The 23,242-nt window shown below is 35.7% G+C and overlaps 1 protein-coding gene across 1 annotated transcript; it reads right to left on the bottom strand.

Annotated features, from left to right (window-relative positions):
- Positions 1-10,962: 10,962 nt before the first annotated feature.
- Positions 10,963-21,035, bottom strand: LOC142355401 (dynein regulatory complex protein 1-like). Its single transcript, XM_075407622.1, has 2 exons — positions 20,597-21,035; positions 10,963-12,861 (listed from the first exon to the last, which is right to left on the bottom strand). The coding sequence occupies exons 1-2, from the start codon at positions 21,011-21,013 to the stop codon at positions 11,080-11,082; spliced, it is 2,199 nt and encodes a 732-aa protein (XP_075263737.1). The 5' UTR covers positions 21,014-21,035; the 3' UTR covers positions 10,963-11,079.
- Between the last annotated feature and the right edge of the window lie 2,207 nt (positions 21,036-23,242).

Consider the following 23,242-nt stretch of genomic DNA (forward strand, 5'->3'; position numbering starts at 1 on the left):
TTACGGTGCTGCAATTACCTGAGACAACTTAAATTAGCGCAAAAAGGGGAATGATTCTATTTAAGTGGAAAAATAATTTCGTAATGTATTTTTTCATGATTAGAAAGCCTATTTGATTTCTAGTCAATTTCTCTATTAGCAGGATGCTTAAACAAATATCAAAGTGATCGGAGTAGAAATTTGAAACCTTTTAGTCAACTTAACAGCGATAGATTTTCAATCAACTGCCCAATTTAGAAAATTAGAGCGTAGTCATTTATCGATTATGCATTTCAAGATAGTTGATTTTAATTTGAACCTAATTTAAGATAAAAAAAGGAAACGTCTATGACAGCTAATTTAAGACGGCATTTATTGTTCCGACCCTTCTTGAGGGGGGAGCAACTATATACTCAAATGGTTTTTTTTAGTTCAGTCAACCTTGACCGATTGATATATTCATCGTAGAGAGTTTCAAGTGATATAATTAAAAAGTGCATCCAGCGTAGAATATGGAACTAAAAAGTTTTTTTGGAATTTCGCTTTCTAGAGCGATTTATGGAGGTATAAATTTTTGTGAATATTGGGACTGATTTGCATTATTTTTATTCACATTGCTAAAATATGTAAAAATTGTGAACAATAGTGTTGTTTATTTGATCTTACAAAATAAAAAAGTTGACTATGTTGACTATTTTGATTTAATATTTTGGCTAAAATTTCGGCTAAACATTTGAAAAGTCGGCCTTTTTCATCAAAAATTGTACAAAATAAGCTTCTTTATTCCACTTTGATTGGTTTTGCCGAAAGTACACAACCAAAACCACTAACAAAGTCTTTTTAAACTTCAGAGGGGGCCAGATTTAATCCTTCCTTTGAGAGTACTCTGGAGTTAAAGTTTTGTTGTTTTTTGCTAACTTTTTCTTGATTATCAAAAACGAAGCAATTATTTTTGATTTTTTTCTTATCAAATTAACTTTATCTATAATAATCGAAGGAATCAGGTGTTATTAATAGACCAACAGCAATAGCAAGGTTAGTTGTGGTCTAATCTTCGACCGTTAGAATCCAAAAATAATTTCGATTCTAATCAGTCGGTCTTTTTTTTTTAAAAAAAACTCATCTTTTTTATGTTAACTAAAGAACAAAACAATTCAAATCAAAATTCACTGGTTATAGGTCCAATTGGCTTCCTAAGCAAATCGAAAATAAAGTATCTAGTTTTTTACTCAAAATTATGTGGTCGCTTTTAATTTTAAAACTATTTGATTTTCAGATAAACAATGGCTTTCTGTAAAACAATTATTTTCTTCTAATTAGGTCATTTTTTAGCTTAGTATCAGCAATAAAATGCTTATTTTTTCTACTGAATTTAAATTTAGTCTTTATTTCGGTTTTATGCGTTAAGTTAGGGTTTTCTGGCTTTGATGCTACCAGACTTCTCAAATTTTTTTTTGTATTTTAGCATTTGCCCATATTCACTGATTGCACTCGTGAACATTTTTAACAGTTCACATAACATTACTGGCGTTTAAAAAAGGCATAACTTAATCTATCGAAATCTATAAAACTACAGATTGTGGTTTCAACGGCTTCGACACCACTTTCTCGAAGAATTAAATTGTTTTTTTTTTACTTTTGTCTTTTGCTTTCGTTTTCACTTTGTCTTCTAGTCGTATAATTTTTTGTGCAAACTGACTGGTCTTTAAATGAAATTTTAGATGACATTATATTCTGATTTGAGCTGAAAGTTGATGGTTTTCTTGACCTGGAATCCAGTTGTTTAAAAAAACTTTATAGCCTCGCATTTGTTCTTTTTTTTGTGTATTTGTTCGTTATTCTCGTTGATTAAAGTTCTTATATGACAATATTGGCGTTCAAAGAAGGTGCAGATGTGCTAAAAATCTAAAGATATCAAAGAGTTTGTTTTGGCTTTGCTGGCTTCGTCACGGGTTTTTCGCAGAAAACAGTATATTGTTTTTTTTTACTTTTGTCTATATTTGACGTCTTTTTTTGTAACCGTAGGACATAAATTGAATAATTAAAGGTCTCAATTTTTTGGAGTAATAAAAAATCTATTTAATTTTGTCATTTGGTAGCCAATAGCTCTCATGACTTTAAAAAAAAGCATCCGAAAAAAAATATATATTTTTTTATTTTACACCTTTTTCTATTTTTGTCAGCTTTTTACATTCTCTCGTTAATGAGAGGTCGCATAACACATAAATGCTATTAAAATAAGACGCTTCCGAACATATTTTGCCGGGGAAAAATATAGCTTTACGCTTCGACGGTGTTTTCTTGCAGGTTTCAATTGAGTTTTCGTTTGTTGTCTCTAATTGTTGCTCTTTTTGTAGCCTCAAAAATTTTCAATAGAGACAAGTCTTAAGGCCCTCCTACATAGGAATTGGTGATAATAAAACATTTGGATATTTTCAGCTGATATCTAATATCTTTTTGGTTTGAAATTAATTGTTTTTAAAAATATAAGCGAATATAAATTCTCTAATATTTTAAAAAACATTTATTTCCAATAATGAAAGCCATTAGATATCCGAGCCTTATTATCTGTTGGTCCCATGTTTTTTCTAGTAAAATACAAGTTATTTTGTTCAGTTTCAGTTTTATCGGACGCTATCTTGACTTTGTTATTAAATTTTTTTTAAAAAAATGGACACAAACTTTTGGACGTAATTAATGTTTGTGGCTGTTGTTTGATTTTGTTGTCCTTCTTGCCTCGCTTTCTTAATAATGGCAGATCTCATCAATCTAACGAGGCTTTTTTGACTCCTCTGAAGTATTTGCGTTGGAGGCGATATCTTTGTTGATGCCCCAATTATTAAAAAAAAAGAATGTTTGGGGGTTTTCTTTCTGTTCCTCATTTGGTAGACATTTATGCCAAAATGCGGATGAGCGGGGTCGGAACTTTATGTGCGAACGCATATTACCGAGCCTCCTTGCTGCTTACGTTTATGGGTAACAGTTTGATTTGTTTTTTGCTTTCGGGTTCCATTTGGCGCTATCGTGAACCGGAGCCGACATTTCAAATAAGAAAATTACAGCTTCATTTAAACAACTGTGGAGAAATGTTAACCCATAAATAATAACTGATAATCACGAAATGAATTATTTGAGAACTTCACATCAAATTGATTAGGTTCAAGCAGACAAGCAGAGAGCAGTCTGCCGAGCTTTTATATCTCGTGGGACCTGATGTGAAATAAAATAAGTGTGTTTCTGCGTAATCGCAGCGGAGCAGCATTAGGCTTTCAGTATAAAGTGAATTAACAGTAGCCTGTTCTCAGCTGTCCTTTTTCAATTGTTCCCCACATCTCAGACTGTTCATTTGGTGAGCATGAATGCTCTTTTTTGGTGACTATGGACACTTTTTTTGCATCTGACACTTTCAACTGTTACCATAATTGCAGCCAACATTGGTCAGGCTATGGTCAACCTGAAGCTATGGTTAAGAAAGAGCTCATCCTCACACAGACAGCTTCAAGGAGGCAGGGGATTGAACTCTCAATCATTGGCGTGTGAACCACACACCTTACCTCTCGGCTATGGCAAAGGAACACATGTTTACCTTACTCAGATCATTCGTTTTACAATAAAGAGATGTTCATATATTTGGCAGTAGTAATACTTCAGCAAAGAAAGTACTTCCACATTTATGGCTCTAATATTTCTTAGTCGTCTTAAGTAGAACGTCAATTAGTTCTTGGTATAATCCTAAGTAATCGAAGTTCATTGCTAAAAACGAGAAGAAACTGCAAAAAATCTTATCACAAATTAAGAATAGAAAAGAGTTTGAGAGAAGAAAAGGCGAAAGAACAAAATATGTCTGGTAAAAAATCCGCTCAAATAAAACGAAAAAAGAGTGATTCGAGTTTATATCATCAGAGGTCCAGAAAAATATTCTAGTCATTTTTAAGTAATTGATTTTGCACAACTAATTTAAAAAAAGATAGCCGAAAATTTAAAATAACTCGCAAACGAAACTGTCATTTTGCCGTGTCAATAAAATGAAAATCAATTATCGAAAGCGAGCAAGATAAAACAAGCAATAATAGCATACATGGATCATTTATGAGAAATTCCCATCAAAACGCAACAAACAATTCAAAAAAAGGACAGTCAAAGTTCAACGAAAATAAAGTTGCGCATTGATAATTTCGAGCAAATTTGGCTACTCACTTTTAGACAGCAAAAAACTCATTCATCTTAATATGATATGACAATAAAAACGATATCAATTTTTTAGAAAACCAAAATTCATTGCTTTTCTAAACGAAAAAAAATATTCGACAAGGACTGCCCCAACTTTAGTTTAAATGTAGAATTTCAAAAATAAAAAATCGCTTCAACATTGTGAGGCGTCAAAAATTAGTCCTTAAAGCTATAACTTTACTGTTTACTAGCTGCGAAGTTGCAAGTCTGAGCTTAGGTCATTATCTTGTTCATTTTTGCTTTGTATTGAGGCTCATTTATGACTTACATGTCTTATTTCAAACTAGAAAATTTTTTCATCTTTTCACGACATTCCTCAACTGATTACAATAGGGCGACGTAATTTATTGCACTCATTAGCAGTGAACTTATAACTCAATTGGTTGAAAAATTTTAATCACTAATCTAATTAACTCTCTAACATTACTTCAAAAAGTCTTTATTCAAAAAGTCCACAATTAACATAACAAAACGAAAAATATTGACAAAAAATTGGCTATAAACTCACTGCTAATGAGTGCAACATTTGATATCAGATGCAGACTGTCATAGAAACATTGACCAAGTTGCTACTGAAGAATGAGTTAACTCTCTCTCACTCACTCTAAGTAACATTGAGCACAATTATTAAGATTTTTTGAGAGGTCTAAATCCGCAGAGGTCAATTGAGCAGTTTTATATAAGGCAAGTACTACTAAAAATATTTCACTGGATACGCTTTTCCATTCAAATTTCTAAAATTTTTGTTTCATCGATTGCACCGGGGTAGGTTTTTCTCAATGCAGTGGCAACTTTTTAAAATCAATTCTGTATCTGTTGTATATTCTACGGACGGAGCGAAACTATTCGGCTGCGCTTTGTAGATTTTGCAGCCTAAGTTTTCAGAGCTACAATAGCTTTAAGGCTTTTTTCCAAAAATGTCAAATTTTCTCAGCAAAATGGGAATTCAAAAATCCTTTTGCAGAAAATGTTACGGTGCAAGCGCTATCAAATAATAACGGTCACTTGTCTAAAATTATTTACATTTGAGGTCTCAAAAATGACAGTAATAAAGATTAAATAAAAATTACAGGGCTACTGTATTACAGAGGGCTCAACTGGATTTGGCTCTATGGTAGGCATTGGGCTCAATTGGAGGCGTCTTTCCACCTGCCAAATTTGTGAAAGTATAATTTTGCAATTTTGAGATCCCCGCTATCTTTGTTAGATTAAACGTTACCCAGTAACTCTATATGGAGATGTCTGATAACTCTTGGTTTAAAATCTAATTTAAAGAAAATTCATTTTCGATATAGGTGATTATTAAGAAAAAATTACCCACGTTTTCTAAGTTCGCTTTAACTGGCTCATAGGAATTCTCTAATACTCCATCCATTGAGTTTGATATTTTGAGATTTCATGGAGTAATTTTTGATTCTGGAGACAAATTAAATGGTCTTACAATGCTAACACAAATTTTGCTGAAGTTATTTTGTACAGATTTCATAAAATGAACACATTTTCTGTTATTTTTCACAATAAATAGCTGTTTTGAAGAAAATCGTTGCATTAAGACAGATCAATAACATTTCAATTTTTCAAATAAAACAAATCCTCACTCAAATTATAGTCTTGAGTTCATTAAAATTGGCTTTTGTTCATTTTGAAACTCAGAGATGTCCTGATATTCTGCCGTCGTGTCAATAAACTTCGATTAAACTTGGCAATGGTTCGACCCAATATCATTGGCTTGTTTCATTCAAAATTAACTTTTGTTCTGACCTCAAGTAATGCGGAAAGGAACCCTAGACTGGCTTTCTCTTTAGCCCATTTCAACACATTAAAATTATTCCAAGACGATTCATTTTATAGTATCAACAAGGCGGCTCTTTAATCTGCGTTCGCACATGATGTTCCGACCCAAGCTCATCTACTTTTTTGACTTAATTGTCAACCAAATGAAGAAATAACAAAAATAGATGTTTGAGATTAAAAAAATCGTTACACAACGTATCTACTAATTGAATTACATAATGCCATGCCTTATTACAGCGCCAATGAGATCTGACCTTAGTAGTCTACGAGACAAAAAACACCAAAAAAATTAGCAAAAACAAAAACATCACGGCAAAAACTGAATATCTAAATTTAAAAGCACATAACGTCAAAATAAAGTCAAATAAAACCTCAACTACTCAAATTTAATTTCTAATAACTACACAGCTGACGGAAAGCTTTCCTAATGAGACTATGTTACAAGTCAACAAAGAGTACGATCAATGAGGCGAAATTCAAAAAATCAAAATTTTTGAAACCAAGAAATTACAAGTCTTAAAAATCATTAGCGTTTAACTAGATAATCCTCGATAAATTACTAAAAAAATACTACAAAACCAACAGGCCTTGTTTTTGGGTAGTTTTTCCCTAAGAAACGAACTAAAGAAAATACTAAAAAATTAGAAACGATTTGTCAAAACACAAACTATTGCTGCCAATAAAATCATTAGCTATTATCTGAATATTATATCTTTTTATTTCAATTCTTATTTCTACTAATTCAGCTGCAGCAGGAAATATACTGAGGAACTATATAAGTTTATTTGGGCCACATTTGAAAACCTTTGGATCTGTTATTACGCGATTGTGCTGAAAGAAGAGAAAAAGAAGCGCAAAAATTGACCACTCAAAAAACGTTTATAAAAACGCATATTGTCCAACAAACCGAGCATCGGTGACAAAAAATCAGTAGATATGTTAATTTTTTGGAATACAACAAATTGGATGTGACCTCTCATTGATGAAAATAAGTTGACGAATTTGACGAAAAGAACAACAAAAACTGAAAAGTTTGAAAATTGTTTGAAAATGTATATCACAAATTTTAATACTAAAGGCTATAAACTGACTAACTGATTCGATGAACATCATTAATTCAATCCTCAATTACAAGCCTAAGTGACTTGTCAGCTATTTAGAGCTACCTAAACAACAAAAACAGGCAAAAACAGCAATATCAGGAAAAAAAATTGAGCGAGAAAAGTGTCGAAAGCATTAAAAAACGAACTTTTCACTAAATACCACTAAATACTTTTCTATTTTCAATTAATTTTTAACAGCAACAGTATTCTTCTTTTTTATCAACATATTTTGAAAAAGTCAATTGTGAACAATTATATTAGAACCATGAAAATTTTCAGAAAACTCGTATCAACGCCATTAATTTCATTTCATTATTTTTCAACGAAATGCACTAAATACGCCAAATTACGCCTGCATGCGACGAAAAGTTTGTTGGCCATTCATATTTGTTCAATAAGACCTTACAACAGGTTGTTGAAGATGAAAACAGACAACAAACAAAAGTTCAGAAGAAAAGTGCCAGAAGAAAGTGTCGCAGCAATTTAAATCATAAGTTCATCTCTGAAATTTTTATATGATCCGTTGAAACTCTTGCCTAAACTAATGGGAGTTATTAGTATTAAGACAATGTGATAAGATTTCAAAGGATCCCAGAATAAGAAAAAGTACAAAAAATTTTTCAAAAAAAAACAAGAAAACTAGGGGGCAATGAAGAACTAATGGGTAGAAGATAAAACCGCTAACCAGATTATTTTTGGCTGCATTAGAAGTGAAAAAAAAATCTTTAAAGTACTAAGGCTGACTAACAGTTTAGGATCGGTTAATGTTCAAAAAATTTTCGAAATACTTTTTTTTAAGGCTTAACAGCCATTAAACTCAAAAGCTTTTAACGGGGGTCAAAAGCTACGCTCAAAAATAACAAGATTGCAGGAAAAAATGTTTGTCTTGCATAGATAATCAAAAAGAGATCACAACATGTAATATGACTATGAAAACAACAACAAAATCAGGCAAAGACCAAAAATTCAGTAGAGAAGTGCGAGAAGAAATATTCCAAGCCATTTAAACCTTTAGTTTTTCTCTGGAAACTTTATCTGTGATCCACTGAATGTCTTTTCCAAGCCAATGGGATTAGAATAATATTTGGATAATAGGTATAACATTTGGATAATGTGATAGGAGTTCAAAAGTAACCGATAAAACGAAAATTTCCAATTTTATTTTTTTATTTTGAATTCTTGTGTTATTAAAGTCTTATAATCAATAGTTAGAAGATAAAACCACCAACGAAATTTATTTTCGTTTCAGTAGAAAGCAATTGGGTTCCCTCAATACTGAGACTGACTGACAGTTCAAGAAAATTTTAAGATTGTTTAATGTTCAAAAAAATTTTTCGAAAAATTATTTTTAAATACTTAACAGCCATTAAATTCATTAAATTTCAACGGAAGTCAATAAATACGCTCACATATGCTTCAATAGGAGTATGGGGATGTTTGTTTTTCATAGGTGATCAATAAGACATCACAACAAGTCTTATGACTATGAAAACAACAACAAAATCACGCAAAAACCAAAAATTCAATAGAGAAGTGAGAGAAGAAAAGGTCGAAGACATTTGAAACCATAAGTTTTTCTCTGAAAAATTTATCTGTGATCCATTGAACGTCTTTTGGAAGACAACAGGAGCTGTCAATTTTAGTATAATGTGATAAGATTTCAAAAGTAACCAATAATACGGAACTATCCAAAAAAAATTTGAAAAGTTTTTGAAATGTTTTGTCATTGATGTCATATTACTAAAAGTTAGAAGATAAAACCGCCAGCTAGATCATATTTGATTACAGTAGGACAGAAGAGGGTGCTGTCATCACAGAGACTGACATACAGTTCACGATAATAAGTTTATGATTGTTTAATGTTCGAAAAAATTTTCGAAAAATTATTTTTAAAGTCTTAACATCCATTAGCTGTTACCCACTCGAAGCACTAAATATGCTCAGTTAAATCTCATTACGGAACATATTGAAATGTTAGTCAATGAGACCATGCCATAGGGCTCCAAAATATTAGTAAAACCCAAAAAGAAATTCAAAATTTCATTTAAAATTACGAAAACTCAGAGTCGAATTTAAAAAAATCATGAGCAATTCCTTGAAAACAATTTATTTTGTTCATTGGTCTTCTTTTTACTGTAAAAAAGGTTTGTCATTAACGGAAACTCAATATGAAATGTGATTTATCTCTAGATGACTTTAAAAAGCAAAAAAGTAGAAAATTTTATAAAAAAGAGCTCTCAAATAGATTTCGAACTTTTTTGATATTGAAGCTCCCTATGAGACCAGAACTAGTCTTTTTTTATTGCCTTTAGTCATTTAGGAACACGAAATTGGTTCACTTTTTGGCAAGAATTTTAAGTTTCAAATACTATTTTTATAGATAATATCTTAATATGAAGAAAAATCACACTAATTGTGAACAAATAACCCGTGTTCACACAAAACTTCAATCCTCGATAACTCCTCGAAAAAAACCGAAAATCAAAAAAATCTTTTTAATTTTGAATTCTACACTGGACCAGCTTTTTAATGATACCACTCACATTTCTCTGCGATGAATATATCGATCGGCCAAAATTGACTGAACAAAAAAAAACCATTTGAGTATATAGTTCCTCCCCCCCCCACAAGTGGGGTGGGAACAATTAAAAGCAAGTGCAGAGTGTTTGCAGAGACAATTTATAGACGCGTTCAATTTCCTGGGATGATGTGGCGATTAGAAAAACTACGTTTTCCCTCAGTATCCAGGGAAAACTCATTCGAATTCAAAATAAATTTTTAATATTATTCAGGTGAAAAATTTAGATTTCAACAATTCAATCGTGGCTTCATGGTTAGACAGTAGTTTTTCGCTAAACTCATACAGTTTTCTTCTAGAAATTTTTCATCGATCATTTTTGCTTTTTTCCTGCATTTTCCTACTTTGTCTACTTACTGATAATCTAACGGACAATAAATGTCAGTAGCGCGCGAGTTTCTCTTGCAATCCGTCTTTTCTAATTTGTCTGTCAACTAACGCTACTCTTCAAATTTGGTTTTGTTACGCGAACATGCAATTGTTTCCCTTGTTTGAAGGTGGCTGCAAGAAAATTGTCGTTTAGCTGTCTTCGACAATACCTTTTTCTTCAAAAAGATAGTTTGATCTGTATTTCGTTCTGTTTTGTTTTATTATTTCAGCGTTTTTAAATGTGTAATTCCTAAAAATGTATAAAAATTCTTAGTTTTGAACACAGTTCTTCCCACTTTTGCTCGAAATTTAACCCCTCCAGTTTTTCTGTTTTATCCAGAATATAATATTTTGAAGATATTTTTCTCTGTTTTTTCCTTTATTTCACGGCACAACCTACCACAATCTTGGGTCACAGAGGGCACCATTAATTGGTTTGCATTTACGGAAAATATCACAATTTAATCTTGTTTTTTTGAAAACATTATACCTTTCTTGACACTCATAGTCAAAATACAAAGTTCAGCTGTTGAGAACATCGGTTGAACTTTTCCAGCAAAAGTTGATAGAAATTGTAAGATGTGAATTTGGCTATTTAAAAGCCCGTCAATTTTCCACTCCCAATCAATAGCTTTTCAAATTTTGCGATTAATTCAAATCATTTGAGCCGCTGAATACAGATGACTTTAATTAATTAGGGGTGAACTAATTAAAATCTGATAGAATTCAAATGCACGCGCTATTTCTAAGTTTATGCGGAGATTGTTTCCTTTTTGTGGCAGAAAAAAAACTAGCTAACGTGATCAATAAAATTTACTGATGACTAGATTGTGTATTAAGACGAAGGAACAGTATTACCCAATTTTGGGTACAAAATCATTATTGAGACAATAGCCGTCAGTGGTTTGCTAAACTCAAATAAGTAAACAGAAAACAATTGAGGAGAGGGGGGGGGGGCTAAAGGAAACAGACCCGAAGAATGGTTTAATGATAGATTTTCGAAAAAGAATATGAGAGTTGATGAGTCTACTTTGACAGAATGTCTAACTGAAGGACACGTGTGGGGGGTACTTCTAATTCCTGGTTCACTTTGGAGTTTATATACTGGTTCAACAGCAGTCTCAGTTCTGCATTCTGTTGTCTCAGACTGTCAGTGTCACTGATCAGCTTGCTTCTCTCTTTCAGAATGGAGCAATATTTCTCTTCAGCCGTCACCAGTGACGTCAGCAGTTTTTCACGCTCCACTGAAACTATATCAGCCAATTGTCGCCAATAGTCACTGTCTTTTGAATCGTCTCTTTCTTCTAAAGTCTGCAGTGATTTAAAAATGCTTTGCTGCTGGTTGACCTGAAGTTTTCGGTTTTCTTGAATGAATTTTCGCAGAGCCTTAACAACGTCGTTTTGCTTAATCAGAATTTCATCAAAACGCTGGTTTGCTGAATTTTGTCCTTCAATGATTCGAGCCACTTCTTCGTCGGGGTCTTGATTAGACTCTGATCTAGGCGTCACGTTGTATTTGATAAAGTATGATGCAAGCTTGTTTATGTCAGATTCTGTATCGACGCCTAAAGCCTGGAAAATTGCATCCAGTCGCATCAGACTTTGGTCATCGTCATCTAATGGCTTCAACAATTGCTTCAATTTTGATTCCATTAGGAACCCGGATTCGTCAGTTAACAATGTCAGGATCCTTTGGATTATAACTGGATCTACATCTGGAATCTCGCCAGTTGCAGGGTCGTTTGGTATCGCAAGTTCGTCCGAGAGACCTTCAGCTTCGGGTCCCGACGGCGGTAAAACTGACGAGTCTTGCTGTTCGCCCGTGACGTCAGTTCCACTGGCTCCCATAGCCGAATGAGCGCCCAGAATTTCACGTGCAAACTCGACCGCTGTTTTCTCTGTTTTAAGTTTCTCAACTTTCATAATTGGTCCTCGGTTCTGCAGAGCTGAAGTGTTCGGTTGAAGATACTCTTGACCTAAATGCTGTTCGGCAATAAGTTGGTCGGCGCTTAATAGTTTAAATGCTTTAGAATGGCACATTTCTTCTTTCATAAGCCACAAGTCCCGAAATTTTTTGAAATCAGCCTCTTGGAAAATCTTCACCTTCTTCTGCAAGTCCTTGAATTGTTCACAAATTTTCTTGTATTCCTCCATTAGAGAAACATTTCCTTTTTTGGTATCTTTTTCCTGGTCGTTTAGTTTTGATTTGAGATTATTGAGGACATCCTGAAGCTTTGTTATTTTCCTCTTCTGTTGATTTTTGGTGATGGTGTTTTCGTCATCACGCTTTTTCAGAACCTGGAAATTGTACTCCAGTTTTTCTTGATTCAGCTGGTAGGTAGCCTTCATCTGCTGGACCTGCTGTTCCAAAATTTGAACGTCAGTTTCCATTTTGATTTTCACCGAATTATAATCCTCGGCGTCTTTGACACGAAGTTCCTGCAAAACTCTCTCGTTGTCTTCCATTTTCGTCTGTCTGTTATCCAAATAATTCTCTTCTTTGTCTTGTTTGTTTTTCATCAAATTGTCGAATTTGTTGTTGCTGTTCTGCAGAAGTTCTTTTCGTTCTGAGACAAATGCCTTCTCGACCTGCATCAATTCTTCGCGGTGAGTTTTGGTAAGATTCTTGATTTGATCTTCCATTCTCTCAACCATTAAGTCGATATCTTCAGCCTGCTTTTTCAGGTCTTTCACGTACTGATCGTCTTTCGTTTTAAGCTCCTCTTGAAACTCTTTGATCAGTTTATTTTTCTCTTCTATCATTGCGTCGCATGCCGACTTTTGTTGCATTAGAAGGTCGTGTAGGTCCTAAAAAAGTGAATGACTGAACCATAAGTCGACTTTTGATATTCGCCTCAAAAATGAAACAATACAGGTAAACTTGACAATTAAATAGTGCTTTTTAGTAAGGAAATGAGGGCAGTCGTGGCAAACCTTTACAAAGAATCTTGATCACTGTGAACACTTAATAGAAGGTAGCAACCAAGGTCATCGATGGACATAACGGCAATAATATATAGTATTCTGCACGAAAACAAACAACGCCCTAAACAACTCTCTTTCTCTCTCTCTCTCTCTCTCTCTCTCTCTCTCTCTCTCTCTCTCTGCGCAAAGGAACAAATATCTCCAGCCTGCAGCCTAACAAAAACGGTAGGAAAGGAGTAAGAGCCTTGAAACCCTTTAAAAGCAGGATAAAAACAAGTTTACTCTCAAAAAGAAAGCTTTTCAAACTTTCAAAGTGACCTTATAAACGTAAAGTTCACTGTTGCTGTTGTTGCAGCTGTTGCATAGAACTGCAATTCGTGGGTAACTTTGGAGGGATATTGCCGATTATTGCCATTTTTCACTGGTTCCTTAGTTGCATTGGTATAATAATAAAAATAGATATATTACTAGAGTGACTACCTATCCATAACTCACTTGTGGTGCGGCGAGCTTTTTGGATCTACACCATGATGAATGAAATGCGGTCCCCGGGTTAGGGGGACTAGGAGGGGCATCGTCAACATAGGGGAAAGGGGCAAAGAAGGTAGATTTTTCTGTGCAGTGTGGTCGTGGGACTGATAGTATTAAGACCAGCCAGTTAGCTACCTCTACTGGACTCTTTAGGTCCATTGTAATCTCACTGCAGTTGAAAATGTGATTTTCGTCATGCAGTGCTAATTCTCATTTTGGACAGCAGTTAACAACATTGGTACAAATCCTACTAAAGTAGGTGTTCAGCAGGCGCAGCATCCAGTTTTCAATAGTGCCAATCGGATGACGTGGAATTCGTGGCAGCGTCTGTTTTTCTGCTATCTTTGGTGGAGGTTTGTCTAGTTATTTGACGTCTTTGTTCCGCTGAGAAAGGACCATGTGTCGGTGAAAGTTTTTGAGAGCAATTTTGTATTCTTTGCGATTTATTTGCTCTTTATTGTTGATGTGTTGTTTCACGCAGTCGCTACAAGTATCATTTAGTGTCGATCTGATGGGACAAAAACAGGTTTTAGGTATTGTTTTGTGATCTGCACAGTGTCTCTGGTAACTGCCGGCCATGAATTGCTGCGCTAACGGTTCTGTGTAACAGGTAGTATTATTTCAACGTCATTGAGTAAGTCATGGATGTCAGACATTTTCACACAGCCAGTAAGTGTGCGAAGAGCAACGTTTTCTGGTGTTTGCAGGTGGTTACAGTTTGTATTGCTGATTGTGGAAGCCCAAACGGGAGTACCGTATTTCATGACGCTCCGACCGACAGCCTTGTCCCTGAGAATGTCTCTTTGGTGCAGCCCCGGTGGCTACAGCAATCCTTTTCTGTATGTTATCGAGCTTTTGCAGTTTCTCTTTGGTGCTCTCTTTCAGTTTGTCTTTTTGTAGTTTCTGTTTCAGGCAAGCCTTAATAAAGGAGTTCACTGTTGTCGATATTACACGCGACATTTTGTCTCGTCGCAACGACAGAAACACCACAAAAAGAAGCGCATACTTAAATCTGCATCAGAAAACCTTTCTAGAAGCGAAAAATTTATAATCCTCGGGAATAGAGAAGTCAGGAAATGATTCAGAAGAAAAAAAGAAGACGAATGAACTAAAAGAAAAGGCGTCTTGAAAACCTGAGCAGAAAATTTAGGGTAGAATTGTTTGTCTGTGTGCGTATGTGTGTGTGTTTGTGTGTGTGTGTGTGTGTGTGTGTGTGTGTGCTGGTGTGTGTGCGTATGTATGTACGTATGTATGTATGTGTTTGTGTGTGTATGTTTGTGTTTGTGTATATATGTGTGTGTGTGTATGTATGTGTGTGTTTGTTTGTGTGCATGTATGTGTCTGTATGCATGTATGTATGTGTATGTTTGTGTGTATATGTGTGTGTGTGTGTGTTTTGGCGTGTGTGTCTGTCTGTGGGGGGATCTTCCTCTGTCACCCTGTTTCTGAATGTATTTACTCCTTACTGTGGCACCGATTGCATGGCGTTAGATTCACGTCCACATATGATTCAAAGATCTAGACCTCCGCGGCTAGACCTGCAGTGCTTTAAAAAGCGAGACCTCTAAAACCTAGATCTCCACTGCTTTACCAGTGAAAAAACTCAAACGCACCTTCCAAAAAGAAGCACAGAGTTAAGCAGTCCATTACTCGATGGATTCAAAGAACTGTGTCAAAATGCGTTGTTGATATGCAACAAGTATGTCTCATTAAAGAAAAGAGATAAACTAACTAGTACCGCAGGAACAATTCGGAGATTAAAACCCCTGGAAGAGCAATAATTGAAAACTCTACACGCTGACTCAAGCAAGGACAAAAAACTCGATGGGAATAGCATCCGTGGCGTTCCAGAAAGTAAGGCAAAGCGAACTAGAGAGAAAAGAGCAAGACATGACGGAAGTCAGCAATATGCTCTCCCTCATGGCGATTGATGGCAAAATAGAACACATAAGACCTCTGGGAAACTACAAGTTCAAAAAACTCAAACTCTTTTGCTTCGTGTAACTAAAACTTATGATTGGAGACATTCTACTTTCCGTGGCTTAGTTGAAAAGCTATGAGAAAGAGTACTATGTATACAGAGAACTCAGCAACGAACAGCTAAAAAAATTTCCTTTGGGTGACCAGGGAAACATCGAACTTGATCAATTCAAAAAGACGCTTCAGCGTCAAGTATAAAAGGGCACCTCTCTAAAAAAACTGGCTAAACTTGAAATGCATAGCCAACAGCTGGCTGAACAACTCCAAAAAAACCAGATGAACCTCAAATTAAAAATTTTCATTGATAAAAATGTTCAGAGATCAAAAAGTACCTAAAGAGCATAAAAAGGAACACAGCTTCTTTCAAAAATGTATCTGAACAACACAAAAACCTCAGCAGACGCTGAGAAATCTGAATCGTTAATTCTTTTTTCTAATTTGTGTCCATTGAGATGCATTATTACTTTAGGGACCTCGATCAATCATTGCCTGTTAAAATTGACAAAATTCATTTTACGAGGGAAGAAATTGAAACTTCATTATTTGAGGTCACAACTACATCCTTGGCTAGCGTTCTACATCATGGCTCGACATTTCTGCTGAGTTTTAATGAAAACATTGCATTTGAATACCGCCATATATGCCTTCTTGGTGATTTTAACTTTCCGAAAACTGATTGGTCGACTTTCAGCTCTTCATCTGCGAGAGAAACTAGCTTTTTAAACATCTAAGATGACTATGAAATGTGCCCTACTATTCTCAGTTCCACGCACAACCGTGGCAACTCTCGACAATATTCTCGTCCCCTCATCTATCACCGGCTGTTTTGACTGCCACGTCCTTCCACTCACTCGGTTCTGAGATCATGCTCCCATATCAGCAAAGATATATACAAAGTCCTCCCCCTCCTCTTTAAGAATCCGAATTTATGCTTTTACTGAGCCAGGCATTGTCACTTTTTGCTCACTATGGCAAAGTTAAACCTTCTTCAACTATCCTTCTGCGGACACGGTCGCCGATTTCTATCACCATCTGCATGTTAGTGTCAAACAGTCTTTTCGGAGCGTAACCAGAAAAATGGCGTCCCTGCCAACCTACTACCCATCCCATACTGTGCATGCTTTGAATAAACTGGCAACTAGCAAGAGAAAATGTCATTCTGGTCATTATGTCGTGCGGAACCTTGAGGACACCCTTGAGAAATCTTTGGAATTGGACAAGATGCTCTACATATCTGGGAAAGTTACTTCCAACCTGGATTCTTACTTCAAACGCATCGAAAGCTTCAAGGATAATACTCTTCCCCATCCAATGTTCTCAGTACATCAAAACTTGGTTCTTAGACTGACGTTGCAAATGCCTTCAATGATTTATTTGCTTCGAATTTCAACACGAACTCGTACGAAACAAGGATACCAGATGACACCCAAAGTCTTATTTTCTTGGATGATTTCTGTGGTTCGTTTAGCGCCTCCGATATTCTTCAAAAAATTCTAAACAGCACTGCTTGCACTTATGAGACCCATGATGACTTCCCGAATGGACTATTGAAGAAATGCTTTGGTCTTTTTGCAGCGTTGTTCCGGATCGTCTTCAATTGCGTAATCCTGAACTGCCAATTCCCCAAAATATGGAAGTCTTCATTTATAAAACCCACTCACAAAGGAGCTTACCGGAACGACATCACCAATTACCCTCCAATTAGTCTGCTGCCGAAGATCTCATTGATATTAGAAAAGTTACTCCACAAGTTTCTTATTGATCTACTCAAGAATAAAATTTATCCGAGACAGTATGGTTTCCAGTCTAAGAAATCTACGATTTGTCAGCTTCTAGAATACGTCAACTACCTCTATCTCAACAAGGGAGACATACTATTCTCAATGTACTTCGATTACGAAAAGCCTTCAATCGTGTGCCACATTCCGTTCTTCTAGTGAAACTCCGAAAATTTGGTCTGGACTCGAATTTTGTTTCCTTCTTTGAAAGTTACCTTCTCGGAAGATTTCAAGCAGTACGAATCACCGGGTTTTCTTCGATGCACACAAGAGTATTGAGTGGCTTACTCCAAGCTTCAGTACTTGGGCCCTTGCTCTTCTTGATTTTTATCAACGACCTGCCGTGTATTCTTCTGGACAGTATTATGTGGTTATTTGCTGATGACGCGAAACCAGTTTTCAACTCCTTGAATTTCAATGAAGATCTTGTACGTTTCTGCAATTGGAATCAAGCAAACGGGATGTTAGTCAACGCGAAAAAGAGCCTATGTATTTCCTTTGGGACTCGAGCCCATGTTAGAGTACGCCAACATCACAATTCCACAACAAGAGTGCTTGAAGGATCTCGGAGTTTATGTCAACAGAAAGTTAAAATGGAACACGCACACTCAATGTAAAGTCACCAACAGCCTCAGAGCTTTCTACAAGCTTAAAAATACTATAACTTGGAGCACTCCATCACATATCAAGTACAACGTCGCCTATGTTGTTCCAATACTCCTCTATGGATCTCAAATCTGTCGCTTTTCACTTGCAGACCTCAGGCTTTTCGAGAATATCTAAGAAAAGTGCGAGATGGGTTTACGGGAGTTCTAGGAACTACTTGGACACTCCTCTCACACATAAAAACCTACCGATGGCCTTTCGAATCCAAGTTGAGGACTGGCGACTGTTCATTCTCTTGGCCCAAAGGAAGCTATTGAGCAACTTCTGTGATAATGTTGAAGTTTTATCTCTTGGTGTGACGAGAAGACGGAGAAAAATAGTTCAAACTCAAAGGTAAAGTAGCCCCTGAATCTTTCTACGAAATGTCCATCAACATGATCAACTTTTTCTATCGTCATGGGATAGTCGATGATGACTACTTCAAGATCAACAAGATTGTTGAACATTTTGAAACCATCATCCCATGTTTCAATCCCTGTTTTCGATGCTAATGGTTTGTTTGTTGCAATTGCCCCACTTGTACGAGCTTTGTAAATGTTAAATAGTAGAAATGAATTTCATTGATTTTTAGTTATTGGCCCTTAATCGGGAATTAAGTCTTTCTCTCTCTCATTGCCATCGATAACAAGCATGCGTTTCTACAAAGTTGGAAAACAAGATTAATCGTTTCTCTGTTCAAAGATGGCGAAAAGCAATCAATAGCAAACTATAGACTAACCACACTGATGAATTGCACCTCACATGTCCTGGAGTCCTTTATTTTCTTCGAAGTGGTATACCGTAATTGGATTTAGCACTCTAGAACAGCGCGGTTTTACCAAGAGAAAGTCAACTATGGCACAATGGATACTTTATTTTGCCCGACATATTTGAAAAGCTTGACCCTCACACCCTATATCCACATTACACCTGGACTTTGAAAATGCGTTCGGAAGAGTCAATCACGAAAAACTCATTCAAAATTTTTGAGTCTTAGGCATTAGTGGAGCAGCCTCAGATCTTATTGAAATTTATCAAAACGAAAGAACTCAAAAAGTGATGGTTGGAAACAAGTTCTGTAAGGAACTAAAAGCCGTCAGTGGAATCCTGCAAGGCCCGCTCCCAGTCAATAATTTCATGAGCAACTTGCCGGGCAGAATAATGGGAGAAGGCTAGTGATTATGAAGTTGTCGCAACAAACAATGCTGCCCTTCAAATCGATGCCAGCAGAATCGGGAGACGGTACATTGGAAACTATGATAAACCGCAACTTGTCAAAATGCAAAGATCTGAGTAAAAAGGCCAACACAACTGTGAAATTCGAAGGTACAACTCTGGTTAAGTGTGTAGCAGAACAAGACCCCGACATCGTCGCCTGATCTGATCTGTTATGGTCTGCTCACGCACATAAAAGATAAGAAAAAGCTCTTCCATCATTCTATCTTATTAAGCGGATCTGGTCTATCTTGCTGGATTGTTAGCAAAAACTTCTACCACAGCTTCGTAGTTACCATCTTTTCCTACGGAGCAGTTTTGTGGAAAGCAAGCCAGGCTAATGTCAAAACGAAAGAAGAAATTCAGAGGAAAGCAATTTTATTGATCATGCGAACGGGAAAACTTAGTTACAAAGACTGTCTACAACAATTTGATATGCTGCCTCTGTCACTGAACCACAAAATGCATATTTGCAATTTTTGGTTAAGAGCAATATAACTAGCTGACTTTTTCGGACGATTTTTTGGATGTGGAATCAACAAACTAACTTCAAGCAAAATCTGACAAAAATGTACAGCAGGTATTTTGAAAGTTTTCGACTGCAGAAATATATATACATTCAGGTTAACATGTTTGTGCAATATCTGAAAAAGAAGAAAAGACGCTTTAATTTGACTAGATGTATAATATATGCAAGCAATTGCACATTAAGTCAAACTGTGTAAAAAAATGAATTCACATATTATTTCGAGACATATAGAAGCTAAAATTTGACTAAAATGGAACTGGAAATAAATATTTTTCTTGGACGCTGTCCTAAATTCTTTTTTATCATTATTATTTCTAAACGTTGAATGATTAATCAATGTCCACATATTGTTCTATAGAAGCAGACGAATCTGTAGAAAAATCTGTACAAAAAAGACACTTTTAGACGTTAACCTGATTTACTTTTTAGTCTGTCCTTTAGCCTAACATTAAGAGCTAGCAATCAAAAACGGTGGCCGCCGTATTGGCCGACAGGGCGTTTAGCCGACAACCAAAAAATGAGAACTTTAACCGACAATTTAGGTAAAATTTAGCAATAAAACTTATTCTGAAGCTGTGATTGGCCAATTTGAAACACTATTTCGTAAGCGGACAAAAATACCGCAGTGCTTTCATCAACTAGTGTAAAGAACGTCTATCCATGGTCGGACCGTATTTAACCGCATCTGGTCATGCCTTGCGGGCCATGGCCATGCCTCAGCGACCCGTGGGGCTTGATATGAATCTATCACAACCGAACTACTGATTTCTGGAGCAATGAGACTTTTATGACCAATTATGAGAAAACTGTCGGCTAAATTTCTCATTTTTTCTTTGTCGGCTAAACGCCCTGTCGGCCAATTTTCCTAGCACCATCAAAAACAATTTATGAATAACGGGATCTGAGAATGTAAACTCAAATAAAAAAAATGAAGTTTTACCTGCGGTATCTCTTTCATATCAGCAGCCTGCCAACGTTTAGTTATTTCTTCGAAACGCTCTAAGGCTGTCTTTGCTTCCGATTCTAGTCGTTCAGCTCGAGATCTATTATTGTCGTTATTCTCTTTACGACGTAAATGTTCACGTTCATCGGCAGCAACTTTGATATTGTCAACTAAATTAGAACCATCCTTTTTCAGCTTTTCTACGCGGTCTTTGCTATCTTTCATCTGCTTTCTAGATTTGGAAAGTTCCTGTTTCGTAGACTTTGAGTCTAAGGAATCTTCCCCCATTGCTGCTTTCCTTTGCTGCTCTAGTCGCTTCTTTATCCGCAATCGACGAGCCATGATTCGCTCTTCTGGGTCAGCTGATTCAACTGATGGCCCTTTCATTTCCTCAGTTTCTTCCTGTTGTTCCATATCGGAAATATTAAAAACGTCTCAATCTGAAAAAGAGTAATCGCTTGAAACCACGTAGATAGATTTTATTAAAATAATTTGGCAGTATTTCGAAGTGTAAAATATTTATTCAAAAATTTGAGTTTGATTTTCACAAATATCAGGACAATGCACACATAAAGTGTGATACAGTACATAATTATAAACACAAGCAAACGCAGCCGAAAAACAAAACATCAAAAAAATCTGACCTTACCGATCGGATTTTAATATCTGCAGCTCCATCAAAAAGTTTTACTATTGACAATGGGATCTATTGATTTGTGTCCCTATTTACAAATTATGTATTGTTATATAGCATGTTACAAGGCAAAAAAAGAGCACGCACTCTTGAGGGCCGAATAGATCCTGATAATGCACTACCACAAAATAGCAGCGAAATGCTGACTGCATGGAGGAAGAGAAAGACCGCAAAACATATTTGGTGTTGCTGGCAGATTTCTAAAATAAAGTAAGTTTGTCCAGCAGCAATTCCTACTCTTTGAATGTACCTTTACGCTAACTTTAGCTATGAATACAAGCAGCTCAGAACGAAAATAACAAAAAGGCATATAGCAGACCTTTGTCTTCATAAATCAAAAATTATGTCCGTGTTTACAAGTGTTACAAGCAGATTACGTGTTTCTAGCAGATCTCGGTCATTTATCATCTTTTCTTTTTTTTTGCGAATCTCTGCTGTCGATAGAGAGAGAAAGATTGAATTGCCGTTTTTGGATATGAAAACATATTGGTTATCAAAACAACCCTGTGTTAATATATGGATGTAGGATATTGGCTGTTAACTCTCGGCTGTCAAATCTTTGTTGTCGAATCTCGGTTGAACACTTTTCCTACTGGCATGTGTCTAATTGCTAACTTTGGTCACCTCGAATTATTCGTTTCACTTATTTTTTAATGCTACAAAAGACTGCCAAAAAGGGAAATCAGATAGTTGACTACAACAAAGTCTGCACTACAAATGATGGAAAAGTCTAAATATCGATAAGAGAAGTTTTTACTAACACGTTCTGCTATATAAGTGTAATTTTTCAAGCACGTTATCCCCAAGTCATCATTTGAAGCATCTAATGAATAAAGCTTATCAATCAGTAGCTTCAATAAACCAAAAACTAAATCTGCAAAAACTCAACTTCAACTCAGCTCAACAAACTTCCTATTCAATAGTTTTTCCAGACTTAATCTACGGACTAGAGACGTAGATGAACTTTTTCATATCGAAATCAAACAGCATTATCGAAAAAATTTCGTGTTCTGGAAAATGTTGATGCGGAGTGAGCAAGTACACCTCAACCACAACGCTATTAAATAAGTTGATGTTTCAAGATATACACGGATTAAAAACAGAACAATTGCAAAGTTCTAAGCCAATGTACTGCACAATAATTTTTGTATGGAAGGTTGTTACCAATGGGAGGAAAACCTATGTGTAAAGATTTTGCGAAAGAACTTTTTTATCAACCTATCTTAATCTTTATTGGGGTCTTTCCCATTATAGCCCCCCCCCCCAGCTTAGTGGTCAGATAACCTATAGCCCCCCCAATCATGGTAATTATACCATAATGGGGGGGGGGGGCTATAATTTAATGGGGGCTATAATGGGAAAGACTCCTCTATTGTAGTCATTTTTAAACTTTACACCTTTACAAAAAGTCTGAACAATTGAACGATTAAATTTGGTGTTTTTATATAACAGTGTATAAGTTTCGAACGATTGTCTTTGTGATCTGATGGTTGATTCAATCTCCCTTATCTGCACCACAAATTCTGCAATGCCTCTAGCAAAGAATATCAAGTAACGGTGGAATGCCAAAACGCATGCAGAATATGGACCGATATAAGACTCTATTGGCAAGAAATGAGAGTACAAACATAACTTGATTTTATAGCTGTTTCTGCGCTGCGAAACAGTTGTAGCAATAACGAAATCAGTTTTCTAATATCCGTGTACTGTATACGGTTACGGGTTGTGTTGGGGGTTTTTCTTAAGCACTTTAAACCTCGGGGTTAATGATGAAAATCCTCTAAGTCTAAGACTTTAATTTTATTAAGAAGATGTAAATACTCAAACGGTTCAATATAGAGTTAGAATTATTGATTGGAAATTCAATAACTTAAAAAAGATGAGAAGAAGTAAAGCTTTTAAGACAAATGCAGCTCAATTATAAAGATTTAGTTTTGAATGGTCTTTGG

Source organism: Convolutriloba macropyga, chromosome 1 (assembly GCF_964194025.1).
Source record: "Convolutriloba macropyga chromosome 1, txConMacr16.3, whole genome shotgun sequence".
Lineage (NCBI taxonomy): Eukaryota > Metazoa > Xenacoelomorpha > Acoela > Convolutidae > Convolutriloba > Convolutriloba macropyga.

Coding starts and splice junctions, on each gene's coding strand:
- LOC142355401 (XM_075407622.1), bottom strand. CDS start 21,013: ATGGAACAACAGGAAGAAACTGAGGAAATGAAAGGGCCATCAGTTGAA. Junction 12,862..20,596: donor ATATGAAAGAGATACCGCAG/GTAAAACTTCAT, acceptor TCACTTTTTTAG/GACCTACACGACCTTCTAAT.